Consider the following 24,902-nt stretch of genomic DNA (forward strand, 5'->3'; position numbering starts at 1 on the left):
GTATTTAGCCATGGTAGCGGTAGGTTCATCACTTTAATTCAGACTGAAATCTTCCCAAGAGGATGAATAAACATGCTAAACATCAGCACGATAGAACCATAGACTATATGAAATATGGACGTAGTCTCCGTGTCGTCACCCATAAGTTTCTGAAGGGCTGTTGTGAAGCTAAGGTGGGCGGCTCCAGCCGTCGCCATCGTGCCGTTAAAACAAGTTTGCGTTATCACGTCAATTATGACAGTCCTAATAAAAATGTATCCCCCGTACAGTTGTCATGAAATGAAGGGAAATCAGCTATAGAGACCAAAATCGTGCTTTGTACAAGGCTGTAAACATGTTTATTTCTGCTGTAAAGTTGGGAATTTTAACATGACCTCACTTTTAGAGCCAGCGACAGTGACCATTTGAAGAACTGCACCAGAGGTTGCCATTTGGTTAGAACTATCATTGTGAGCATGTTGACAAGCGTTAGCGTTTAGCTCAAAGTCCAGCTGTGCCTACATGTATGTGCAGTCTCACAGAGTCGTTAGCATGACTGAAGTCTCTAATAGTTTCTAATTATTTAGTCCTCCATCCACACCTAGTACTAATTTAGATGTAGTCAAGTCATGGGAAAGAACATAACTGTCCCTCCCACACACTATGACCACTACGCCCTAAAACCATAAAAACGCCCCTGCGTACTGCCGCTTTACCCTGTCTCGGTCAAGGTTACAATGACAATTATCAAACAACACAGAATTTAAACGTTGCTGCTAAGCTGCAAATTGTCGTCCTCTCATGATGTTTATATTGCCATGAGATTCAGGGCCCCATGTGTTTTGTTATGTATAAAAACACAGATTGAATCACAAAATCAGACTTGAAAAACTTCAGTGGCAGGAAGTGAAAATGTGAACGGATTTGATCCACGAGGATGAAAATAAACAGACACTTTCGGCATGCTGTGTGTCAGTTGATGATGATTCGTGCGTGTGTGTCGCTGAGATTGGCTCAACCCACACGGCGACATCCTAATCCCTGTGTGTGTGTTGTCATCTCTGTGTTTCCTGCCCAGACAGTGAATCATAACAGCAGGTGGACTTTAATCACACACTCATAAACAGACAGTTATTGTAGATGCCAGTCACCGTTTGTTCAAGGTGGTGTCTGTGTTCTTAGGCGCACTGGGGTCGTGCGTGTGTCACGTGTGTGATAGAGGTGTTCTATACTGGTCAGCCACAATGTCACACACTGTGACGTATTTGATATTTATAGGCATACATGATATATATCGGGCCTAATATATTATCGGCCGATAATGGGAAATTTATATTATTATGTATTATTCCAATGAGGAAATTCTAGCCGATAAATTATCGGCTAAAAATACAAAGCCAAATTGCTTTCATTGACTTAAGAAGCGCAGCATCTACGCACTCCGGTAGCGCAGGTGGCAGTGTGCATCGGTTAAAGTTTGTTTGCGATCCGCCAATGAACACAGAGAAGAAGAAGAACGAGCGCAGCACGCTGACTAGAGAGCCAAACATGTCGTTGCCGGTGTGGACGTTTCATTGTTCAGTGGGCAACCTCCAGGTCTGAAAACTGAAGCCAATGCGGAAGTGCCTACTTCTCACTTGATTATTACCTCAGTGAACATTGTAAACATGAGTTTATGGTCTCAATCGCTAGTTTCAAGTCTTCTTCAATACAGCATGATGTTCATTTAGTAAATTATGGTCCCATTTAGAGTCAAATAGACCATAAAGCAGGGGATGTTTTAGGGCGTGGCTACCTTGTGATTGACAGGTCGCTACCACGGCGTTGTCCGGTCTGGGATTTGTTCGGGTTTTTCGTCGTAGAATTTTAACCCTTTCACAGTGTGTTTTCAGTTTTTTGGTCGCCTGAAAACGTCTTAATCAACGTTTGGTTGTACTTAGCTCCACCCTCTCGTGCCACTTCTGGTTGCAAAAAACCAAGATGGCGACGACCAAAGTGCCAAACTTGAGGCTTCAAAACAGTTGACACAAATATGTGACGTCACAGTGGTTATACAGTTTATGACTTTACTCGAAAAAATAACTGGACATTTGAAGTCAGAACTGTTCTTTGTTTTTGTTGTGTTAACAATAGTGATGTCAGTTAGATTTGGTTAGGTCAGGGCTATGGAATATTGAATCATCTATCTTTGCTCACTACATCTTAGCCTTTCTTACCCTCAGATATGCATAAACTACAGGTTATGAACTAATTTTTTTTAAATAAAAAGTCAAATTATCAGTTATCTTAACGGTATCGGCCATGAGAAGCAGGTAATTATCGTTATCCGTATCGACTGAAAAAAATCCATATCGTGCATCCCAAGATATTTATACTCAGGCCTTTATTTTATTAATAGGTCGACTCCACTCTGTGCTGTATGTATAGTGTAATGCAAGGTATGAAAGCAACGCATCTCCCTTCATGTCACGCCTCATAAAACATTGATTCAGTCCGGGAAAATGTGGCTTAAACGTTTGCGTGCGTGTATATTTGCAGGCAGTGATGTGTGTGCCTCAAAGTAACCTTACCCTGTGAGCGCACAGGTGATACCAAGCTGAATATAGCCCCCTTATGGCCAGCTGGCCTTGCTATTTAAAATAGAGCGGAGAGAGGGGGAGGCGGGGTGCGGCCATGGTCGGGGTTTACCATCAGCATTCTGTGGGAGCCAGAGACAGTTTGGTGGCGGGACTGGGCCGCAAAAAAAAAGTGTTTTCCGACAGGATTAGGATGCTTTGATTCTCCGGTCGCACCGGTCCACTCTATGACTTCTCAAAACATATGTCATAGAGTCCCTGTCTGAATGCCTTTCTTCAAGGGCAGATGGTTCAAAAAAACATTTCAGAACTGCAGCGGTGATTGGGTATCAATCAATCACTCTAAAAGTCAATGTGTGGGTGTGTATCATCCCAGGATCATATTTTCCCAAGCATCTTTGACAAAGGTCGATTAAGTTGGATGAGGTCATCACTGAAAACTGTTACTGCCGTTCCCACCCATCCAATAAAAACTGCTCATAGATTAAATGAGTCACAATTTTTAGGAGAGGAAAGCCTGTGTCGTCTAGAAAGTGCTCAAGAACAGATTCTCTCTTTGACAGTGCTGAGATTTTGTTCTGTATGCTGTGTTTGTGTGTGTATGTGTCTGATAGGGAGGAGTTTGCAATGTGGCAGCAGCCCCCCTCAGTCTGCAACAGTGAATGAATGGCAACAGCTGAGCAGGAGAACTTTATCGGCAGCACTCCCTGCTTGTGTGTGTGTGCGTGTATGTGTGTGTGTGAGGGATTCAGGAGGAGCTGCAACCAGAGCAGTCTCGCTGGGCACTCTCTCCGCCGAGCTCACTGCTGTCCTCTCTTCCTCCGCCACTGGCCTCTTTTCAGTTTCCTCCCCTCCGCTCCCTTCTTCTTTTCCTCCAACGACTCGCTCCTGTGGATTTCTTTCCCCGTCTCGCTGGCTGTCGTGACTCGCCGGCTGCCACTGCAAGGGAAGGAGAGAGCAGGAGGAAGAAGAGAAAGAGAGAGAGAATCTGAGACAGACCAATCGATTACTCCGATACAGAAGAGAGAGGCACTTGGAGAGATAAGGAGAGGCAGCATTTTTCCTTCCCGTTTTGGCTTAAAAAGGAGATTTTCTTTGGCTTGTGTGGGGCTCTTCCGAAGCATTTGATTCACGTCCTTCCCTTGGAAAGAGAGGACAGCTAATTGAAGGGACAGCTGGTGCAGTTTTGACACATCAAGGACTCTTCTTTCCTCCCCTCTTCAGCCAAAACTGTCAACATTCGGGACTTGGGAGGAGGACCTTTTGAATGAGAAGTTCAATGTTTACCAAATAATTTATCTCCTTTCTGAACGATAATGCTGGACACCAACCATTGCCTGTCTTTTGAGCCCTCCCCCCCGGGCTCTCCTCCAATGGGAGAAGACATGGAGAAGGCAGGACTGACTACGGATCACGAAAGACTTGTCTATCACAGCCTGAAAGAAGGTGGGCGATCCGGAGCTACACATAGTCAGTACGGACGCAAGATATTTGATATGATTTGTGTGTGTGTGTGTGTGTGTGTGTGTGTGTGTGTGATTCAGGTTCATATCAGGGCTTACTGGCTTCACATAAATAGTTTATGGGGCTTTTCTAAAGATAAGTGATTTGGTTGACCGGCCTGTATAGGAAGGAAGCAGAAGTGGTTATCTGTTCTCTCCGATAAACCTGTTCAATAGACTTACAGACTTGGCCACTATTTTAAATTAAGGAAGTGTGGGCGACCACGTGTGTAAATGACTGAGCCTGTGATGTTAAGGTCACATTGCACATAATCAGTCTTAAAGGTGCCCTGCGGATTTTTGTTGTAAACAAACAAATTAATGTTCACTCCCCAAAACTAATTATGTGTATCCTGGAGACCTAAAAACAACCTGTTGAATGTATTTCCTTCCTCCATAAAACAATGGCAAAGCCTTTTTTAATTTTAGTTCAAAACCTCCATTGTGCAGCCATCTTTACATGCCAGCAGTCTTCTATGTTCCTGCCTTTGCTGGCACGTTGCTGCATTTCTTGGCACATTACCGGCACCTGTAGATCGGTGGAATAGTGTGAAACCATTGGCAGGAACGTGTATTGCATCACCTGCGTGCATGATAACAAACAAAATGGGGACCCACTCATATAAACATTGCTCCATAACATTACTAGTGCTAGTAAAAGCTGTTTGAGGGCGTGCCAGCTAGCCGCTAGGCAGATATTATGCAAATGTGTTACTTGGTAACATCACCATGTTACGGAAGAAAAGGCGGGACTTCAAGCGAGGCGCTTCAGGCAGTTCAGGAGCAGTGTTTCTATTAGTGTGTTATATAACACACTAAAGGAAAGAGAAAAAGCAAAAAAGCATAATAGGTCTTCTTTAAGTTATGTCCAAACTGGAGCTACTAGCTACTAATATTTAATACTTGTAAAATCTAATTTTCAGCCAGATTGGAAGTTGCTGATTTTATCTTTTCAATTTTAGTAGTAGTAGTAGTAGTAGTAGTAGTAGTAGTAGTGTATTTTAGGCTATATAAATTATGATGATGTGACAGTTGATTACATTTTTTAATTTAGATGTGATTTGCACATATCTAAAATAAACGAGAGGAAAACAAACAGTCTGAGGGCTTACAAGAACATCTTTTTCCATTGAAAGGGAAAACTCAGGAGAACCGAGCCAACGATGACATAATATCAAATACAAGCCTCGTGCAGCCTAATTTGGAATGGTTTACAGTCAGTGCAACAGTGAAAGAAGCTTCAGCTTGTTTATAACCGACATTACAAGCATAACAAGCAAGGGTCAGAGTCACAGATGACTGACTACAGCTGAAACAAAACATTCCTGTGAGGCTAGAGTGATTTGAAGATGGAGAATGTTTAGAGGGGAAAGAATTAAAAAAGGTGGAAGGAATTTTTACAACACCATAAAAACAGCTGGCATGTTGCAGTGTCACTGCATATACACAGACACCACATCTGCTATTATTCCAGGTGCTTTTTGCTAACAGCTAACCTTTGCTAAATTCTTGAAAGGAGGCGTGCATCAAGTCTAGAGAAAGTGTGAGTGACAGGAATTGCATAAATCCATGAAAGCTCTGGGAATTTGACGCGTCCTTCTTGAACTTTAAGATAATTAGTATTCACCGCATCCCCTCTCGTTGTCATCTGGCTTCCCTGCACAGTGCGGCAGCAGTGCGAAGGCAGTGGCACAGTGATTCCAAGGTGTGAGTGGCCTTAACCTTGTATCGTTCCTGCCCTCTAGCCTCTTTTCTTTCTCACTGATGTGTGAAACGTTTGCTGCGGTCAGGCTCTCTCTGCTGTTCAACAGATGCAGTCAAACTGCACTATTGTGTAAATGATGAGCTCATGCAGGAGAACATTAACAGGCTTTCCAAATAGAACATTTCCAATGCCAATGCCAAGCTTAACGACGGCACAGAGTGTCTGCGTGACTTAGCCGAGTGTGTGGCAGTGCGTTCATGTATGTTGTGCCCGCTATTTCACCCAGTGTGGGCACAGAGCATTCTGCCTTCGTGTGTTGCTAGGGTCCGTGTGTGTGGGCTTAGCGGTGCCAAGCCTGGGGGTCTTCGGGGACAGTGACAAACTCAGACATGTTTGAACAGATCTAATGACGAGTGAGCGCAGCAGGATTAGCCTAGTTGGCCACCAAGAACTTGGCTCTACCTCGCTGACCTCTTCCTTCCCCCACTGCGACGGCTCTCTAACCTTAAACCTAACACTTTGATCTCCTCTTTCCCCACTACTTTTACATTATCAAGGGTTCAGAAGTGGACAGTCATGCATAGGACATCTGTGTCAGTGAATGCACCAAGGTTATAATTGTTTTGAATTAATTTGTATTTTATTTTAGTTTTGATTTTTTTCAATTTCAGTTTAGTTTTAGTTAGTTTTCAGAGTGTGTTTGCTAGTTTTAGTTTAGTTTCAGTTTTTCAGAAAGAGTTAGTTTGACAGTAGTTTTAGTTTGTTTTTTGTTAAGGCCAGTTATAATGTCTCAGAAGTATGTAGCTACATTTACATACAAAATACAAGGTAGGAGTACTGTGTATGAATGGTCGTAATGTTTAAAGTTTCTGTAGTCCAATGTCACGAGAGTTGACAGAAATTCATGCTGTCTCCTTTTTTATTAGTGATATATTATAACTAAACAACTAAAACTGAAATGAATTTATGCTCATTTTTATTTTATTTGTATTATTTTATTTTATTATTTTTAACCTGGCAATATCTTTTCAGTTTAGTTTAACTCAAAGGATATCATTTTTATTTAGTTTCAATTTCCTAACAATATTTTGCAGTGCTTGTTTTCATTTTAATTTCAGTGTTAGTTTACTATTATAACCCTGGTATGCACACAGGATTCCCTAACTTCCATGCCTTACTGTTTACTGTGTGTAGTATGTCATAGTTTGTAGCTGCGAGACAGCTGTGTTTAAACACTGAACTTGTCTGAGATGATTACTTGATTAACTCATTCAATCAACAGAAACTTTATCAGATGGAGATTTGATCGGTGGTTATGTGTTATATTTATTCATCAGGTTACAAATATCAAAGGTTATAATTTGCTTGCCTTTCTTTCTACTTTTTTGCTTTTCACCATTGTTTCCTGTGCTTTATCTAAAACTGTAAATGTCGTCTCTCTGTCTCTGTGTTGCTTGGCTCTAACGTTTTATGAGTGCGGAGGCCAGTTTTGTCTGTGGCCTAGTATCCCAATAAAACTGCCCTGCCTTTTCATCCTTTTCTTAAATTAACCAAAATGTCCCTCAAACCTGATTTAGATGAAGGCATTATCAGATTACCTTATGATTATGATTCTAGTACTGACAATTTCTGGCTTGATTTTTAGGTGCCGAGCTTTTATGTTTTCATTCGTAGATAATTTAGTTGATACTGTCCTACTCGTATGATCGGGTTTCCTGACATCAGTCTACAGTTTTAACACCACTGCAGCTTTTCACACTTCACCTCCACTAGAACGCATGAGGTGTCACCGTGAGACATCTGCGAGACTTCTGAGAAAAATGTGGCTGACGCCTTATCATTTTAAAGTTTTTTTTTACATGCTATATACTATATATAACGTCTCTACTTTCGTCGCAATTCAGTTGGTTGATAAACTGGTTATAGCAGCCATTACAAGCCACTGTGGCCACTGGACTAAGCAGCTAATGCAACCTCCAGTTCACTTACTGCCAGAGACGGAGAAATAAAGCAAGGAATGAGAAAGAGAGTGCAGGAGAGAATAAATAAGTTAACTGGCGTGTCCTGACCGCATGAAAGAACATGAGGAGGGAGCACGGAGATGTGAGGCTGGGATAGAGGGAAAGTGTAAGTTTCTCTTTCCCAGAATAAACCTCCTCCCTGGAAGTGCCAAGTGACTTGGCATCTGATCCCGCACTCTGCCATGGCACGGCCAGTGTGTGTGTGTGTTTTTGTATTTGTGCGGTTTCAGGCAACACGTGAATCTCTTAAGTGGTTTGCCTGTGTTTAGGCAAAGTGGGAATATTAATCTCTTAGTGGCTGGTGCGACATATACATACACTTGCCTGGCTGTGTTTAGGTCTCTGTGTTTACGTCTCAGAATGTGAACTGACATGTTATTGCTTCTAGAGGGGAGCCTCTAATGCTAGCCCGATCCCTCACGACATAGAACATACACTCTCTACAGTAAATATTAGATTTAGAGCCAAAGAGAATGACATTTAGTTGCACAGGCTCTGACGTTAATTCCGTGGAACTCGCAGTGTTTCTGTCCAGGCCTGAATTTTTTTGTCATAACACAGCCAGCAGCTACGCAGGGGCGGCTAGCTGGTTGGCTAGCCCGCGAGCGCCAATGATGTCACTTTGTTAGTGGGAAGGAACAGGTGCTGCCAGACGCAACCCTGCACTGAAATGCTTGGGAAGTCTCAGTGGTGTGTTACACTTCACACACACATGCACACACACATACCCCTTCAACAGGGACAGCTGGTACATTAAAAAAACACAGGTCTCAGCTGAGTGGAGCTGAGCTGAATGTCTTGTGTCGGGGAAAATACTAGTATTTGATGTAATAACAAACTCATTCCTTCCTCTGATTTTATGAAACACTTCTATTAGGAATGAGGGGAAAATCAATACAGCATAGCATCGCGATATTTTGCATGGCAATATATATTTTTATATATATATATATATATATTATTATTATAAAAAAAAGGTTTTCAATTATATAAACTATTAAAGGGGAACACCACCTAAATTAAGAATTCCAATGTTATTTCCATGCCCTAGGAAAGTTAAATCAATATTTGTGAACATGAGCTAGCCTCTCTCAAAGCCAGAAACCACAGAAGTATGTCTCAAACTTGTCTGTTCCATAGACAATGAATGGGAGACTGATTTTGTGGACCCACAAAATGTTGGTTTTCTTTTTTACACCCAAATGAGCTTCACTCTATTGTAGGGTTGTCAGTTGTGAAACAGAAAATGTTCCCATATACTCAGAACATTCCCGTGGGTGCTCTCAGTGTCATCTAGAGCATCTTTCCCAATTTATTTTCTGTGGAGCAGTTCCACACTTTATACCCTATGACATCACAAGTTTGACAAGTTTAGCACTCTAGTTTTTGGATTTGGGAGACAGTTGTTCATGTTTGCTAATATTTATTTGGTTGTCTTAGACCATAGGAATAATTTGTATGAATTTTGAAAATGGGCGTAGTTCCCCTTTAATATTGCAAATACAATATAGACTCTAATACAAACAGTTCAGTTTGTCAGGTGCATGATGCAAAATTGATGTTTTAATGACTGCAGTCTGCCTGCTTGACTGTGAAAACTGTATATTATTAGATAAAACAGATGTTGACAAACTGCATAAGTTGCAGTTGAAAAAAGATAATAAATCGCAATATATCTTATCGCAATATGATTGTATTGTGACTAAAGTATTGTGATAATTATGCTGTATCGTTGGGCCTCTAGTGATTCCTACTCCTAATTGTAAACTTCAAACTAAAATCAACAGTAAGTGTGTCACATCTTCTATTATAAAATGGAAACAGAGTAATAATGCAGTATCAGTTACAACTTATCGACCTCAGAAAAACAGTCATACCGCAAGCAAGTGTCTGCAGCGACCCTGCAGCTTTTCTGTACATACTTGTCATGTCCGATGAGGTGTTTGAAGTTGGTTAGTTGTTTGTGTTACTGACTGGAGGGTCACTTCCCTAAACTCTCACTGTTTTGCAGTCCTGCAGCAAATGATGAAATACAATGCACTTGCATGATCCTGCCTTGGCCTAACTTTTTAGTTCATTACTAATTTGTTTCCAATTTAACGTTAAATCATGATTATGAGGCTTGATTTGTAATATAAATTTGACTTTAAAAGGAACCCAGATGAGAAAGATTGAGTAACACAATGCACAACAACTGAAACTTTGTGTATGCAGAAAGGCCAAACACGGTCCTTTTGTCCAGCACTGTGTTCCTTAAAACTCTGCGTTATATAACGAGTGCTTCCTGTTTTGAAATGACGGTGCAATCGGCCCATATGCACTGGTTTTTTTTTGTTTGTTTTTTACTACTCTCTAATCGAGGCTGGTCTTGTTTCAGTCTGCATTCTAACTGCTTCTTTTTTCTTCCTTTGCTGGTTTCTCTCATCTTTTTTTTTTGCTGTGCTTGCTCTATCTTTCTTACTGATACTCCTGATTACTGTTTTTTTTTCATACACATCTGCGCGCACTCGGCACACAGACATCATTTTTTTTTTTAAAAAGTCCAGAAACAGGAAGTGTGTAGAACGCTGCTCACGCCCTACTTGTACCACACTAGTTTTACCCGCCTCCTCTGCCTCTGAGTTTCGCAGGAAGGGGCAAATGGGAGGCTGAATTGGGTGCCAGAGAGTGCAGGTCCTCTTCATGTCAGTTCAAATGCATCTGGGTTCCTGTGCGTGGTTGTTTATGTGAACGTGGCAGACAAACTGCTGATCTGTGGACAATAAGAGAGAATAAGGAAGCTTCAAGAGCTCAGAGCTCCATCGCTGCAGTTTCCTATTCTCACCGGCCCGACACTGACTCTTTCTTCTCCTCCTTCTCCCCCCCTCACCTCCTCTGTCTCCATGCAGTCCTCCAGCTCAAACTCCAGCAGAGACGTACACGAGAGGAACTGGTCAGCCAAGGGATCATGCCACGTAAGTCTCTGTATTCTGCAAACTTCAATACTATACTCAATGTGGTTACTTCCACGTTAACATGTACATACATACGGTATATTGTTACATCTACGGTCTTGAGCTTATGCTGACAACTAGGGCAGTGTGTCTGTGCCTTTGAGCTGAAGTCAAAGCGCTAACCCCTTGCCTAATGCCTGTCAGAGATTGATTGAGTTGGTTACATACATAATACCATCGCTGAGCTATACGCGTACGCTCGATTGATTCACAAGCTAAATGAGCTATCTGGTTATCCTCATCTGCCAGACAGGACACGTTTGAATTGTATCTTTCTGTGTATATTTGATATCAAAATATCTCCAGGTAACACAATATTCTGAATGTTGTTTGCCTTCAGTTTTGTTTTTGCTGAAAATGTTATCTGCATGTGTTATCTGCATGTGTGTGCGCGCTCTGCATGTGTCACATTTAGTGGTGTCTTTGCACCACTTTGTGTTATCAAATGGGGCAGCTTCCTCTTCTTCTGTATCCACTTCCTGTTTCAAAGTTCCGCACATCAGAAGAGGCAGAGATATGTTTTTTTATTTTCCACTGTTTCTGTTAAGCTATAGCCAGAAGTAGGTTCTTTGTAAAGAGAAAAACACACCCAGCATTCAGCTTCATACAGTATATTACTGTAGTTTTTTTTTTATGACTGTATCCCTTGCCACTAATTGCTGTGACAGGTGGAGAAACCAAAATGTGTTGCGACTATTTTCAGCTGTATTCTACCACGGCTGTTGGCATATCAGTCCACTAACAATGCACTTAAAATAACTATCCTTGCTCAGTTTGCATTTAAAAGCATGGGTTAGGCATGAAAGAATGCACTAGAGTGGACACTCAGACCAGGTACTTTAGTTGGCAGCAGTGAGTTCCACATTCGACCATTTAGTACATTCTGTTTCTTCCTTATGCAACAGCCTTTCAACCATGTTGCCCAGCTGTTTAGGAGTTAAAACCTTTGCACACCAAGTCAGTATGTTTCGTCCGAAATTGTCGCACGTTTAAAAATACAAACGACCTTACGTTGTGTCAATCACATTTACACACTGACTCCGAAACTTTCGTCCGTTCGATTTTCTGCTTCTTTTTTTTAGGTTTGTTTGACCACTCAGAGCCACCGTCCGTGCAAACGTCATCATCCAAAACGGCATGATAAACATTCACTTCGTCTCCCAGCACAAAGCACTTTACGACAAACAAAATAAAGACTACAGAGATGCGGAATTTAAAGATTGATTGTGGCAGGTGATTGCAGAACAGCTTGGGATCTGGGATGATCACAAAACAAAAGATGTATTTAAGATTAGACAGTAGTGATTGTGCTCTAGGCAACTAAATGATAGCTTCTTGCTAATGTCATTCATTCAGTAGCCCAGATTGGAGCTAGAGCTATCCATTGCACGGCACCCACGTAATTAATTCAGTTTTGTCTTGTATTGCGAATTTATGCAACGAACAGAATAATAAAACGCATCCGACTTTCATTGTGCAAGGTTTCCATGCGTTCTGTGCAGATAAGGCGGTTTCGCAAAAAACACCAGTCCTCCCATTCGTTTGAGCAGACTCAACTTTTGGAGAAACACAGCCCGACGTCACGCTGCAGTGGCCAATCACGTAACCAGCGAGTTGGTGAGAGAGTAAGGTTGACATCTCTGCCTTAAAAAACTGAGGGGAAAAAAACAAAACAAGCACAAGCAGGAGTTTGTGCAACAGCTGACTACATGGATGCTCGTTGGAGCAGTTCTGTGTGGAATTAAGTAGCGTGTTTTCTGCAGCAAAGTAGAGCAAAGGCTGTCAAGGTGAAGATCTCAGGAACTGCTAAAGAGCAACATTTAGCAACTTTCAGTGGAATCGTATCATGACGATATGTCTAGTAGTGCTACATTGGGGGGGTTAAACTTCACAACATGACGTCACACAAATGGGCCATTCAAGTGACACTCTCACACCGCCACAAAACCCAGCGGCTAATCGCTTCATCGCCTGAGTCGGTTTGAATTCAGCCTTAGTGGATGCTGGGAACTGACGAAGGGTCAGTGTTGCTGTGGTATCAAATCCTCCAAGTGGTTTTGCAGCAGTGGGTGGTGTGAATGAGTAACTTTCCACCCCCCTCTCTCAGTCTGAGCCGTGTTCTTGAACAAGGCACTTGACCTCTCACTTGCTGCAGTGATGCTCTGTCAGTATCAACTACAGCATGTAAGTGTGAAGCAGGGTATTTGTGGATAAGAGAATACAAAAGATTGTGCTAGATTTGGAGAGGTTAAATGTGTAGATATATGGGTGAACAAGCAGTAGTACTTTGACAAAAAAAATCATAGTATATCTGAGCTGCTGCTGGCTGATAAATTTGACCACTTGAAAGTTTCTAAATCAGCATCTGAGATAATCTGAGATAGGAGGGTCTGTTTCAGGGTAGGGGCCATGTTCCCACGAATGAAAACAGATCTGAAACTGTATGTGTTGAAGGATTTTAATTCCACTTTGCATGTTCAGATCATTGTTTAGTTTGTCGTTGAATCAATAGATCGATTTGAAAAACCAGTGACTTGTCTTGTTCTTCGGGGTGAATCTCTCTTCTATTGTCTCTGACTCTGTTGTTTCTTCTGCGATGTTTCAGTGTAACCAGATACACAATAATACCGGTGGTGTTTTTATTGTTTCTGTGAATTGCACAAGTACAAATAGTGATTGATTTGGGCAGTCATAAAGGCCCTCTGTTCAGACATTGAATTACATTTCATACTTGCTGTAGAAACAGAATAAAATGTCAATTAGAGCTCCGCTATGAGATGGATTACATTGATCCTGTCTGTTCAGTGGTTGGGGAAACTCTAGGGTTCGTTGCTGTACAAGATGTTTTTTTTAATTGCGTCACAAAATATTACAGAACAGTTAAATGCAGATTTTATTTTCCATTGCACCGTCTTTTGTTGACTTTCAGCAGACGATAGTGACAGGATCAGCTGACCAGTTTTGTGCCGTTTTGTTGTGATCTTGGTGACAGTTGGTTATGTCACAACTGGTATGTAGGTCTTCTTCTTTGAGCGTCAGGGGTTGTGACACGAGGAATGCCTCCCACCCCCTTCCAGTCGTGGCACACATACAGTTGACGCCCCACTGTTGCCAGAATGTCCACACTCACACACCTTTGGCGGGCGATTTCACCAGATCTTGACCAATCCGATGGATGCTACGTTGCATCATCGTAACTGCCGTTGACCTCCCAATGTCCTTCCCCAAATACAGTGAACATTTTGTTTGTGTCTGTTTAGCTTTTATATATGAGTGAGTTTGGGTGCTCTTGGTGTCCAAGTGTCTAACTCGTTAAAATCCTTTATTCAGTTTGGCTAGTCATGTTGTTTGATTGGAAACTGTGCTCTTAGCCCAAAATCTTAGAGCAACAGTGTGTAGCATTTAGGGGGATCTATTGGCAGATATGGAATATAATATTAATGAGTATGTTTTCTTTAGTGAATAATCACTTGAAACTAAGAATCGTTGTGTTTTTGTTAGCTTAGAATGAGCGGTTTATATCTACATAGGGAGCGTGTCCTTTTCACGGAGCCGGTCGCCATGTTTCTACAGTGGCCCAGAATGGATCAACCAAACACTGACTCTAGATAGGGCCATTCACGTTTTTTTGCATCGGCCGGTTCTCCTACACGCTTGGCACACGGGAGAAATTTCAGTTGGTTGCAATCTGCAACCGCACCGCTAGATGCCACCAAATTCTACACACTGCACCTTTAATGAGACCAAAGCCAGAGGGATTATTCTTTCAGGTTGTTTGCCTGTACGTCTGTACTCGTAAACGCGATATCTCAGGAACGCCTCGAGGGAATCTCTTCAAATTTGTCACAAACGTCCACTTGGACTCGAACTGATTAGATTTTGGAGGTCAAAGGTCAAGGTCACTCTAACCTTAAGTTCGTCCCATTCTTGTGAAAGCGATATCTAAGGATCACCTGTAGGAAATTTCATTACATCTGGGACAGACATCCATATTGGTGGTCAAACGTCAAGGTCACTGTGACCTCACAAAACACATTTTTGGCCATAACTTAAGCATTCATATGATAATTATGACAACGTCACATAAATGTCTAATAGGATAAAAAGATGAAGTGATGACATGTTGGACAGACATGGATGTAAACTGCAAGTTGACTGGTTGGCAGAGGCAGACAACTGCCAGGCGGTAATTCTAGTTTATTTTTTAACCGAAACTTTAGATATTTGAAGTTTGGGATTTTTCTGTTGAAGAGACAGACATAGTTTTCTGGGTTTCTCCTCAACGGTAGTACTCTTTTGCTTTTGAGGCTGTAACTGGCTGGCTAAAAATGCATAAATACGTGTTTTCACTCACTCACACACAAACACACACACACACTCATATACTAGGTACGTTGCAGACAGTCATGGCTGAGTGCAATGATGAATGTAGATTTTCTCTGAGTGCAGCAGTCCTTCCATCAGTCCGCAGCACTCTCCTCTGTCTCCTTGCTCCTTTTTAACGATCCAATCCAGACTAGTAGTCATCAAGAATTAATGTCCTTCAGACTCCCAGCTGCTGTCCATCTCTCTGACTTAACACAGACGGTTGGCCTTTGAAATAGTTTTGGAACTCTGCTATCTTTTTGTGTGAAAAGTCACTGATAAAAAATGTCCAAATGTAGACTCAGACCAACTTCTTTTTCTCAGTTCCAACTAAGAGAAATAATACGTTGAAACGCTGTATGGAATAAGGTGACCAACTGAGCTCCCAGAAGGCAGTATGGTTACAATTAGGCTTATAAATCTATTGCAGGTACAATTTTCTGTGATAACTGAGGTGGCTGGCTGTCACTGCAATTTAGCTTTACTCCTGCACACACAGCATGCTGCAGTGGCCCGTCAGCCTACTGAGCTGTCCTCAGAGTGTGTGGTTAGAATATTAGAATAGCACTCTTGACCTTCTCGTCCTGCAGCCACTTCTGCTTTGAGTCCGTCTTCCTCTGTAGCTGTATCTGTTCTCACAGTGTCACTTGCTGGAAGGTGCATCAGAGTCCTTGTGAGCTGCATTCATCTCTCTCTTTCTCCCCCCCCCCCCCCCCCCACCTCCATCCCTCTCTCCATGCAGCACTGAAGAGCCCAGCAGCCTTTCACGAACAGCGGAGGAGTCTGGAGCGAGCAAGGGTGAGTGTCTCAAGTACAGGGAGCTTTCTCAATGGACTTGCTTTGTTGAAACTTAGCGGGGGCAAAACCTTGACCGTATGTATAAACAGCATAAATTGTAAAGCACTATTGGTAATTGAATTCTACTGTCAGTATAGACACTTAATGGGACGGGAAACAACAAATTGAAACTTTAGGCGCCCTACAAATAATAGTAAGGTAGCACTCTTTAGGTAAGGAGCTTAACAAACCAACAGGGTTTTTTTCGTAACCCAAGGTCAGATGTACCTCTCACTGCCATCTGGAGCTGCCATCATGCAAAGTTGCTTAGTGAAGATTTAAATTCATAATTCATAGTCTGTTATACTCCATTACTGATTTATGTCACGGAATAGTAATTAAATTTGGGGATGCTTTTAGTTGTAGCATAGTTAGCATTATCAACGAGAACCATCTTTGCTTCACACGCAAAAGAATTAAATGAGTGATGTAACAGTATTGGCAATGCAACAAAGATTGCAACTAAATAATATATGCAATCTGCCGTAGCAGTTCACCGCAGTGTAACAAATGTGACTTGTTTGAGCGTTTCAGCTATGTGTTGCTTCTCTCTCCTGTCCCCCTCTTTTTTTCTTCATCTTCCCCCCCGACTCTTTATTGTTTCTCACCCTTTTGCTTGTGATCCTCCTTCTTACACATGCCACCCCTCCATCATGTGTTTTCCCCCAGACCGAGGACTATCTGAAGAGGAAGATCCGGAGTCGTCCTGAGCGCTCTGAGCTGGTCAGGATGCATATTCTGGAGGGTGAGTTTTTAGGCTGAATCAACTGTATAGAATATAAGGTTGAAGTCAGGTGAAATAAAATGAAACTTTATTAAAAAAAGGAACCACAGTAAACAAAACGGAACCATTTCCATGTGATAAGGTTAATCTTTAGTTCCTATTTCAGATTTATGTGTGGGCAGAATTTCTGAAAACTGTAATTTCTTCGAATTTGACAAAAATTCAACTTCCTGTCCGCTTCCTAGATCTGCTCAAAACATTTAAAGGGATTATATGTCGATATGTACTTTCTGTTTACAAACCACGTACTCGATGAATGAATTTGCATGCGTCCGTGTTGTCTTGCTGTGTCCTCCACAGAGACGTCGGCAGAGCCGTCCCTGCAGGCCAAGCAGCTGCAGCTGAAGCGAGCGCGACTGGCCGACGACCTCAACGACAAGATCTCCCACAGACCGGGTCCCATCGAACTGGTCCACAAGAACATCCTGTCTGTCGACTGCTCCGTGCACTCACCGCTGGGTAACCTCACACACAGTTTGCAGACTGCTCGCTGTCTAAATGTCCTCAAAACATTTACAACACGTGCACACGTTTAATAAGAACATTTAGTCTGCAGTAAAGATGTCACATTTGCAAGCATTAACACACATGACAGTCACACACAGATGGACATTAAGAGGCAATCAACCATACAGACAGACACAGTACAGTATGTATACACACATATTCAAACAAGCATGCAGGCACACACACACTTGCACAACATGCAGCAACACTCACAACCACGCCTACAAGATTCATGATGACTAGTAAACACAAAACACCAGGCTCTTTAAAGTGCATTCAGACTGAACACCTCGCTTATCGACAGATGCTTGCTGAATTTGTTGGAGCTTTGTGTGCAATCGCGGCACCTCTAAGATCTTATTTACATTTGGTCTGAACACACCTTAAGCTGTGTGATTACAACATCCAGGTATCTACACACACTTGTAATACGTGTATACGTGTACACACCCTTCGTGGTAACTACAGGTTGCTTCCCATAAAAACTACACAACTTCTGACTAACAGCTCTGTTGCAGAAATGACACAACAGCTATGTTTGGACATAGTACTGTTTTGAAATATGGTAGAACGTAGTGTTGTATAACTTCTCTTTGATTAGTCAAGGTTGTTTAGCAATCTGCTACACAGTGATGACTGTGTTTGACTTTGTTACACACTGAGAGGAAGTCATGACTTGAATTGTTTTGCCCTCTGGCTACTGTGGCTGGGAACATTCCATAATTCATAAGCCATTTTCGCTGTTTTACTGGCCACAGAAGTTTATAACAGACCAACACGAGATTCCATAATAACTGTTGTTTCACTGAATCTGAAATATCTAACAATATTTGTCCTCTGTTGCAGAGGGAGAGAGCTCGTCTTTAGATGAGGACAGCAGTGATGCTCTGTCACCAGACCAGCTAACCAATCACGACTCTCCGCTGAGTGCCGTTCCTCAGCTGTCCCCCTCTGACATGCTCATCCAGAACGGTTCCATGTCCCCCACACAGGTACCATCGCAGGATGCCTTTTAAATCAAATCAAGAGAATCAAAAAAGGATCACTTGATCTTGAAATGATTCCAATAAAACAACGTTTAAAGGCACAGTGTGTAGCATTTAGGGAGATCTAAAGTATCTTTTCTTTAGTGTATAATCTCCTGAAAATAGGAATCGTGTTTTTGTTATCTTAGAAGGAGTCCGATTATATCTACATACGGAGAAGGCTGACATGTTTCTACAGTAGCCCAGAACGGACAAACGAAACACTGGCTCTAGATAAGGGCCATTCTCGTTGGGCGCCAGTCACCATAGTTCTCTTATACTCTGGGCACCCAGGGGAAATTTCAGTTGGTTGCAATCTGCAACCTCACCACTAGATGCCGCCAAATGCTACACACACACTGCACCTTTAAATTATATGAATATGCCATAGTAAGTCATGAAACAAAGTGATGATAAACATGATCGCACCATTAACCACAGTAATATCTCCTCAGTTCATCACACAGTCCCCTCCTCCACCTCCTCCACCACCACCACCTCCACCACCACCTCCTCCCCAGGTGAACGGGTCAGACTCCTCCCCATTCCCAAAAATGGCAAACGGGACGACGGTGACCTTAACAAACTCCCGCCCCTCCACTGGACATGTCAAGGTGCGGGTAAATGCTGGTTATTTTTTCTCTCTTCCCATCATCACAAAATATTTCCTTGTTTCGAGTTGAACATCCTGCAGATTTGATGACTTATGAATAAATCTGACCGTAATCTCTATTTGTGGTGCGGCTATAACCGTCTAACCCTTCCTCATCTCTTCATTTCCTTACTTCCTCCTCCCCGACCCCATTTCTCATGGTTTTCTGTCAGCAGTCTCAGGCTAAGACGAGTTCAGACCGTCCTCCCCAGAGACCTAAGAAACCAAAGGACAGCAAACCCAAGGTCAGTTTGTTTCATTTTTTGCAGATCTTTTATATGCACAAAAAACTATATAACACACTAAAGAAAAGGGGGAAAAAGCACAAAAGAATAATGGGTCCTCTTTAAAAGTTACTAAAGAGTTGAGTTGCCTCTTAACCCTTTCGTCTCCTGGGTGTAGGTGAAGAAGCTGAAGTACCACCAGTACATCCCTCCAGACCAGAAGGCGGACAAAGAGCGTCCGCCCCAGATGGACTCGTCGTATGCGAAGCTCCTCCACCAGCAACAGCTCTTCCTGCAGCTGCAGATCCTCAACCAGCAACAGCAGCACTACAACTACCACACCATCCTGCCCGCCCCTCCCAAGTGAGTGTCAAGCATGACGGTGTGTGTTTGTATGGTGTGGAAGTGAGCATGACTGCCTACAGTGGTTTTTATTCAAAGAGTCAGTCAACTTAGTTTGCACACCCTCTTTTTTCTTTCTCACATTAGACCAGTTGTTAATACTGATAGTTCATTTGTGCAGCGCAGCCTGCAGGCAGTGTTCATTATTACTTCCTGTCTGCTCCCAGGCTTTTCTGCTGTGGTTTGTTCCTTTCACATTAGTGGTTTCTTGAGTGAGTCCCTAGAGCCCGGAGATTAAAGCAGAAGTCATCTTTGAATGTCTGTCCCAGCTAAGCTCCAAAGTGTGACATATGGAATATGCTTTTCAAATGAAACAGTTAGTATAGTAATAGTTTTTGGCTTTGAAGGACTAGGGGCCATCATGTAAATAAAATAAAGGGGATGTCATTGGTTTGTATGGAACGTGATCTAGGAAAAGTAACTTTGGAAATAGAAATATTATATTTCTAATATTCTATACGCCAGCTTTATAATGTTATCTTTTTTTTTTTTTTTTTTACATTTACCACCATTAGATTTGTATGATCCTGTGATCTGGTCTCAATCACAACATTCCCTGCTACTGTATGTCAAAGAAGGACAAAAGAAATTCATACATAACTGTTTTCTGCCCCCCCCCCCAAATCAGGCCACCAAATGAGCAGCCTCCCACAACCAACTCTGGCCCTTCCCCATCCCGCAGCGTTCCCACGACGACCAACCACACCCCCTCCAGTCAGAGCGGGACTGCCCGTCAGAGCCAAACTGCAGTGGGAGGAGCCAAACCAGGCACTCTGCCAGCCAACCTGGATGAGTTCAAAGTGAGTTAACCACACAGCTTTACGCAGTGGCAGAACTGTGCTCCTCGGACGGTCCCATTTCCCGAGTCGGGAAGTCATTCTTCTGACTTTGGTGTGTTCATGAGCTTTCAGTCTTAATGTGGAAACAACACGGACGCTACCAGTAAGATGGGTTGTATTTTTTTTGCTCAGAGCGTTTTAAACAACACACTAACACTGTTGCAGATTTATATTAGTGTTGTTGTCCCAGACTTGTTGCTCCACCAATACATTCCCTAAAACCTCTAAAATATTGCTTAACCTGACTTGTTATCAGGGTTAATGCCAATTAATAATTACTTTTCTGACTATCTAAGTCCCTCTACGTGGATGCCAACTAACTGTTATAGCCTATTAGCATATCGCAAATTACATGTGAGCAAAAAGCCCCCAAAAAAATGGATTTGAAATACGGGAATTAATTAAAAGTTTCTTACCATCAACCCAACATTTACTTTTGTTTTCCATGTTGCTCCATAATGTGACATAAACTCCGCAAGTTGTGTACCAGAACTTTCGCTGACTCTCAGAGTTGTTTTTCTGGTTGCAGTCACGTGAATTTTCCCAGGCGGGAAATAATTTTTCCAATTATTCCGACGCCACATGAATGCAGCACAATACAAATGGTCCAGTCTAAAACGATTGAATGCTTCAAAGCTGTGAGGTCCAAGTTTGGGAACAGATTAAGAGACACAGTTTTTTTTATCAATTTCTATCATCTAAAAAATGTGTCGTAAAATTTGGCAACTCAATATTATTATTTTTTTTGCTGAATAAATTGTCAGTCTTTCTGTCCCTTCACACCTACATGCCCTCCAAGAGTCAGTCTAAATCAGCGGTTCCCAACCTTTAGCTTTGACTTAAGAGTGATTTTTGGTCACATCTAAGATTGTTTCGTTTTTTTTTTTAGTTTTTTTTAAAATGTGCAGAGGCCTGGAGAGGTAACAGTGTCCGATATTTTACAAGTAAAAAAGAAAAACCAGAAAAGAATAATCATGTCATGTCATGTCATGTCATTTTTTCTTTCTTATGCCTTTAATCCTTTTATGACCTCCTCAGATTAATCTTAGGACTTTTTGCCTCTGAACTAAAGTATGCTCCACTGAGCACTCCACTTTTAGTTTTCAGTTACAGTTCAGTTCTCTCTCACTCTGAGTCAACGCTTGCTAAGTGAGTACTGGTCTGGTTTCTCATCCTCCAGGTCGCCGAGTTGAAACAGGAACTGAAGTTGCGTGGTTTGACCGTCTCCGGCACCAAGAACGATCTCATCGAGAGGCTCCGCAACTACCAGGAGCAAAACGGTGGCACCGCGGCGGCTTTGAAAAATGCCAGCCAGCAGGGCTCGACCTCTGCTGCTGGCATCGTTACATCCTCTCCATCCAGGACTACCACCCCTGACCACCAAATGGGAGAGTGTGGGTTTAAGTTAGATTTGTCATCATTGGCTCAGGTGATTCCAGGGCGCGTCATGCGATTCGGCAGCACAAGCTCCAGCCCTCCGGTGTCCCCTTCTCCGTCGGAGAGGTCGTTGGCTGGGATGAGTCCAGATGAGACAAGCTGTAATGGAGACATGTTTGGAGAGATGGTGAGATATATGCATGTGAAGCAAGAAGCCTGTTTATTGGATGCCAATTATTGTCTTTTTGTTAAAGACACTGGCAAATAATTGAACATCATTCTCTTCTTGTTTTGTCCTTCAGGTGAGCTCTCCCCTGACCCAGCTCACTCTGCACCCATCTCCTCAGCATCCATCAAACGTCTCTCTGCTCACCAAGGTCAAAGAGGAGATCCAGAACTCATGCAGCCTCTCCAGGCGTTCACCTGCCTCATGTCAGCCTCCAGAGCCCCTGTCTGGTGTAGCCATGGACACGTCCTCCTTGGACAAGGACCAGATGCTCCACGAGAAAGACAAGCAGATCGAGGAGTTGACCAAGATGCTGAGGCAGAAGCAGAGGCTGGTGGAGACCCTCAGGTCCCAGCTGGAGCAGGGCAAGACGACAGGAGGAGTAGCGTCGGAGAAGGAAGGAAGTGAGAAGAGCAGAACATCCCCAGAGGTTAAACTTCAAACTCTAATAAAAGCCTCGGCCATTCAGCCCCCCACCCTCCCCAACGGCATCGTGGTGAAGGTGAAGAAGGAGGTGGAGCCCGAGGAGGACATGGAAGGAGTAACGGAGGCAAAGAAAGCGGCCCAGCCGATGCAGTGCTCCCAGGAGACCCTGCTCAGGCTGCAGCAGATTCATCGGCTGCAGATCCAACAAGCCGAACAGCAGAAACAGATGCTGCAGCCCAAACAGCAGGTGCAACTGCAGAAAGTGGCGGAGGCTATGTCGAACCCTCAAAAGCTACAACAGCAGAAGAAAGAAGCCCAGATCCTGCTCCATCAGCAGCAGCAGCTGCAGCAGCTCATCATACAGCAAACCCAACAGAAACAGCTCCAGGCGCAGCAGAAGTTAGCACAGCAGAAACTCGCCCAACAGAAACTCAGTCAGCAGAAGCTGGCGCAGCAGAATCAGCTCAAACAAACTCAAGGGCAAGTTCAACAGAGCCAGCAGAAGAACCAGGTTCAGCTGAAGCAAGTTCAGGTGCAGATCCAGAAGCCTGCAGCGATCCAAGCCCAGCAGAGGAAGCAGCAGAGGGCTCAGCAGAGGCAGCAGCAGAGACAACAGCAGACTGCAGCTGTCACCACACAACAGGTAATGTCCCATCAGCTCCTCATAATGAAACATATCTGATATGGAAACCAACATCATCAACCCTCTTAAAGGGATAGTTTGGGTGTTTTGAAGTGGGGTTGTATGAGGTAATTATACTTAGTCAGTGTATTACCTACAGTAGATGGCAGTCGGCGAGCACCAAGTTTGGAGAAGCAGACAGGAGTTACCGAGCGGGACCAAAGTAATGTACTGCTGTGGACGGGGCCGGCAGCAAAATATATTTTAGCCACCTAAAAGAAAGACCCACATAAAAAAATCAATATCAGTTTAATTGTACGCTATTTAGAATCTACTCTAGGTAATACACTGACTATGGATAATTATGTCATACAACCCCACTTCAAAACACCCAAACTATCCCTTTAAGGTGGTGGCTAATATGTTGAAGTTTTCATTTATATAAAATATATTCAAGTTTTAAATGAAAAATCTTAATGTCCCTGAAACATACTGTTTGGTTCCCGTTTCCAGGCGACCCCAGTCTTCATCAACCAACAGAATGGCACTCAGATCCAAACTCAGGCCATTTCATTAGACCTCCTCAAGGCAAATGGCGCACCGACGCTGGTCACCGACAGCAACGGCAACCACTACCTGATCGCCCTCACCAGTCCAACCACAGACGGGCAGAACGGAGTGTCATCATTGGCCAAACCCAACGGACGCATCACACTGCAGGTACGGTAAAACTGCAGTGGACTGCACAGGGTTTAATCTGTGATGGAATATTTATCTGCAACTTTCTCTGCTTGTTGTCCTCTTTAAAGAGGTTACAGTCGACTCCAAGTAAACTCCCCAGCACAGACAGCCAATCGAAAGAGCCGCCGGAGGCCGAGCCAATCAAAAAGGTACAACACACTCAGTCAATGACACAATGCCGCTTTTTAATTATATTTTATTGTACATTTATTTATCTATTTAATGTTTATTTATATAGCGATAAGTATATAGCATGAAACAATGCTATATATACAGTGCCGTGAAAAAGTATTTGCCCCCTTCCTGATTTCTTATTTTTTTGCATATTTGTCACACTTAAATGTTTCAGATCCTCAAACAAATTTTAATATAAGACAAAGATAACCCAAGTAAACACAAAATGCAGTTTTTAAATAATGATTTAATTTATTAAAGGAAAAAAGATATCCAAACCTACCTGGCCCTATGTGAAAAAGTAATTGCCCCCCCTTGTTAAATCATGAATTAGCTGTGATCAACCACATGTTTTGGAAAGCTGAGTTCAATTTCCCTAACCAATCACTGTTCAATCAAGAAATCCCTTAAAAAGAACCTGTCTGACAAAGTTAAGTAGGCTAAAGGATCTCAAAAAGCAGCACATCATGCCGTGATCGTAAGAAATCCAAGAACAGATGAGAAACAAAGTCATTGACATCTATCAGTCTGGAAAGGGTTACAAAGCCATTTCTAAGGCTTTGGGACTCCAGCAAACCACAGTGAGAGCCATTAACTACAGTGAGAGCCATTAACTACAGTGAGAGCCATTAACTACAGTGAGAGCCATTATCCACAAATGGAGAAAGCTTGGAACAGTGGTGAACCTTCCCATGAGTGGCCGGCCTATCAGAATTACTCCAAGAGCGCATCGACGACTCATCCAGGAGGTCACAAAAGAACCCTGTGGCATGACCTTAAACAGGCCGTTCATGCTAGAAAACCCTCCAGTGTGGCTGAATTAAAACAATTCTGAAAAGACGAGTGGGCCGAAATTCCTCCACAGCGATGTGAAAGACTCATTGACAGTTATCGCAAACGCTTGATTGCAGTTATTGCCGCCAAA

General features: G+C 42.8%; 1 protein-coding gene across 17 annotated transcripts in view; it reads left to right on the forward strand.

The window, feature by feature from the left end:
* The window catches only part of mrtfab (myocardin related transcription factor Ab), a 49,614-nt gene that overhangs the window by 19,773 nt on the left and 4,939 nt on the right, over positions 1 to 24,902 (forward strand). For 4 of the 17 annotated variants that reach the window (XM_037755082.1, XM_037755086.1, XM_037755089.1 and 1 more), the window contains 13 exons: positions 10,672 to 10,737; positions 15,884 to 15,939; positions 16,648 to 16,723; positions 17,051 to 17,221; positions 18,116 to 18,261; positions 18,750 to 18,914; positions 19,120 to 19,191; positions 19,349 to 19,533; positions 20,201 to 20,372; positions 21,592 to 21,975; positions 22,091 to 23,083; positions 23,576 to 23,782; positions 23,872 to 23,952. In XM_037755082.1, coding sequence (XP_037611010.1) covers positions 10,672 to 10,737; positions 15,884 to 15,939; positions 16,648 to 16,723; positions 17,051 to 17,221; positions 18,116 to 18,261; positions 18,750 to 18,914; positions 19,120 to 19,191; positions 19,349 to 19,533; positions 20,201 to 20,372; positions 21,592 to 21,975; positions 22,091 to 23,083; positions 23,576 to 23,782; positions 23,872 to 23,952 — 2,774 coding nt within the window. Of the gene's footprint in view, positions 1 to 3,218; positions 4,030 to 10,443; positions 10,468 to 10,671; positions 10,738 to 15,883; positions 15,940 to 16,647; positions 16,724 to 17,050; positions 17,222 to 18,115; positions 18,262 to 18,749; positions 18,915 to 19,119; positions 19,192 to 19,348; positions 19,534 to 20,200; positions 20,373 to 21,591; positions 21,976 to 22,090; positions 23,084 to 23,575; positions 23,783 to 23,871; positions 23,953 to 24,902 lie in introns of those variants that run through there. The other 13 variants (XM_037755076.1, XM_037755077.1, XM_037755078.1 and 10 more) reach the window with 13 other exon arrangements.

Source organism: Sebastes umbrosus, chromosome 20 (assembly GCF_015220745.1).
Source record: "Sebastes umbrosus isolate fSebUmb1 chromosome 20, fSebUmb1.pri, whole genome shotgun sequence".
NCBI classification, from domain to species: Eukaryota; Metazoa; Chordata; class Actinopteri; order Perciformes; family Sebastidae; genus Sebastes; species Sebastes umbrosus.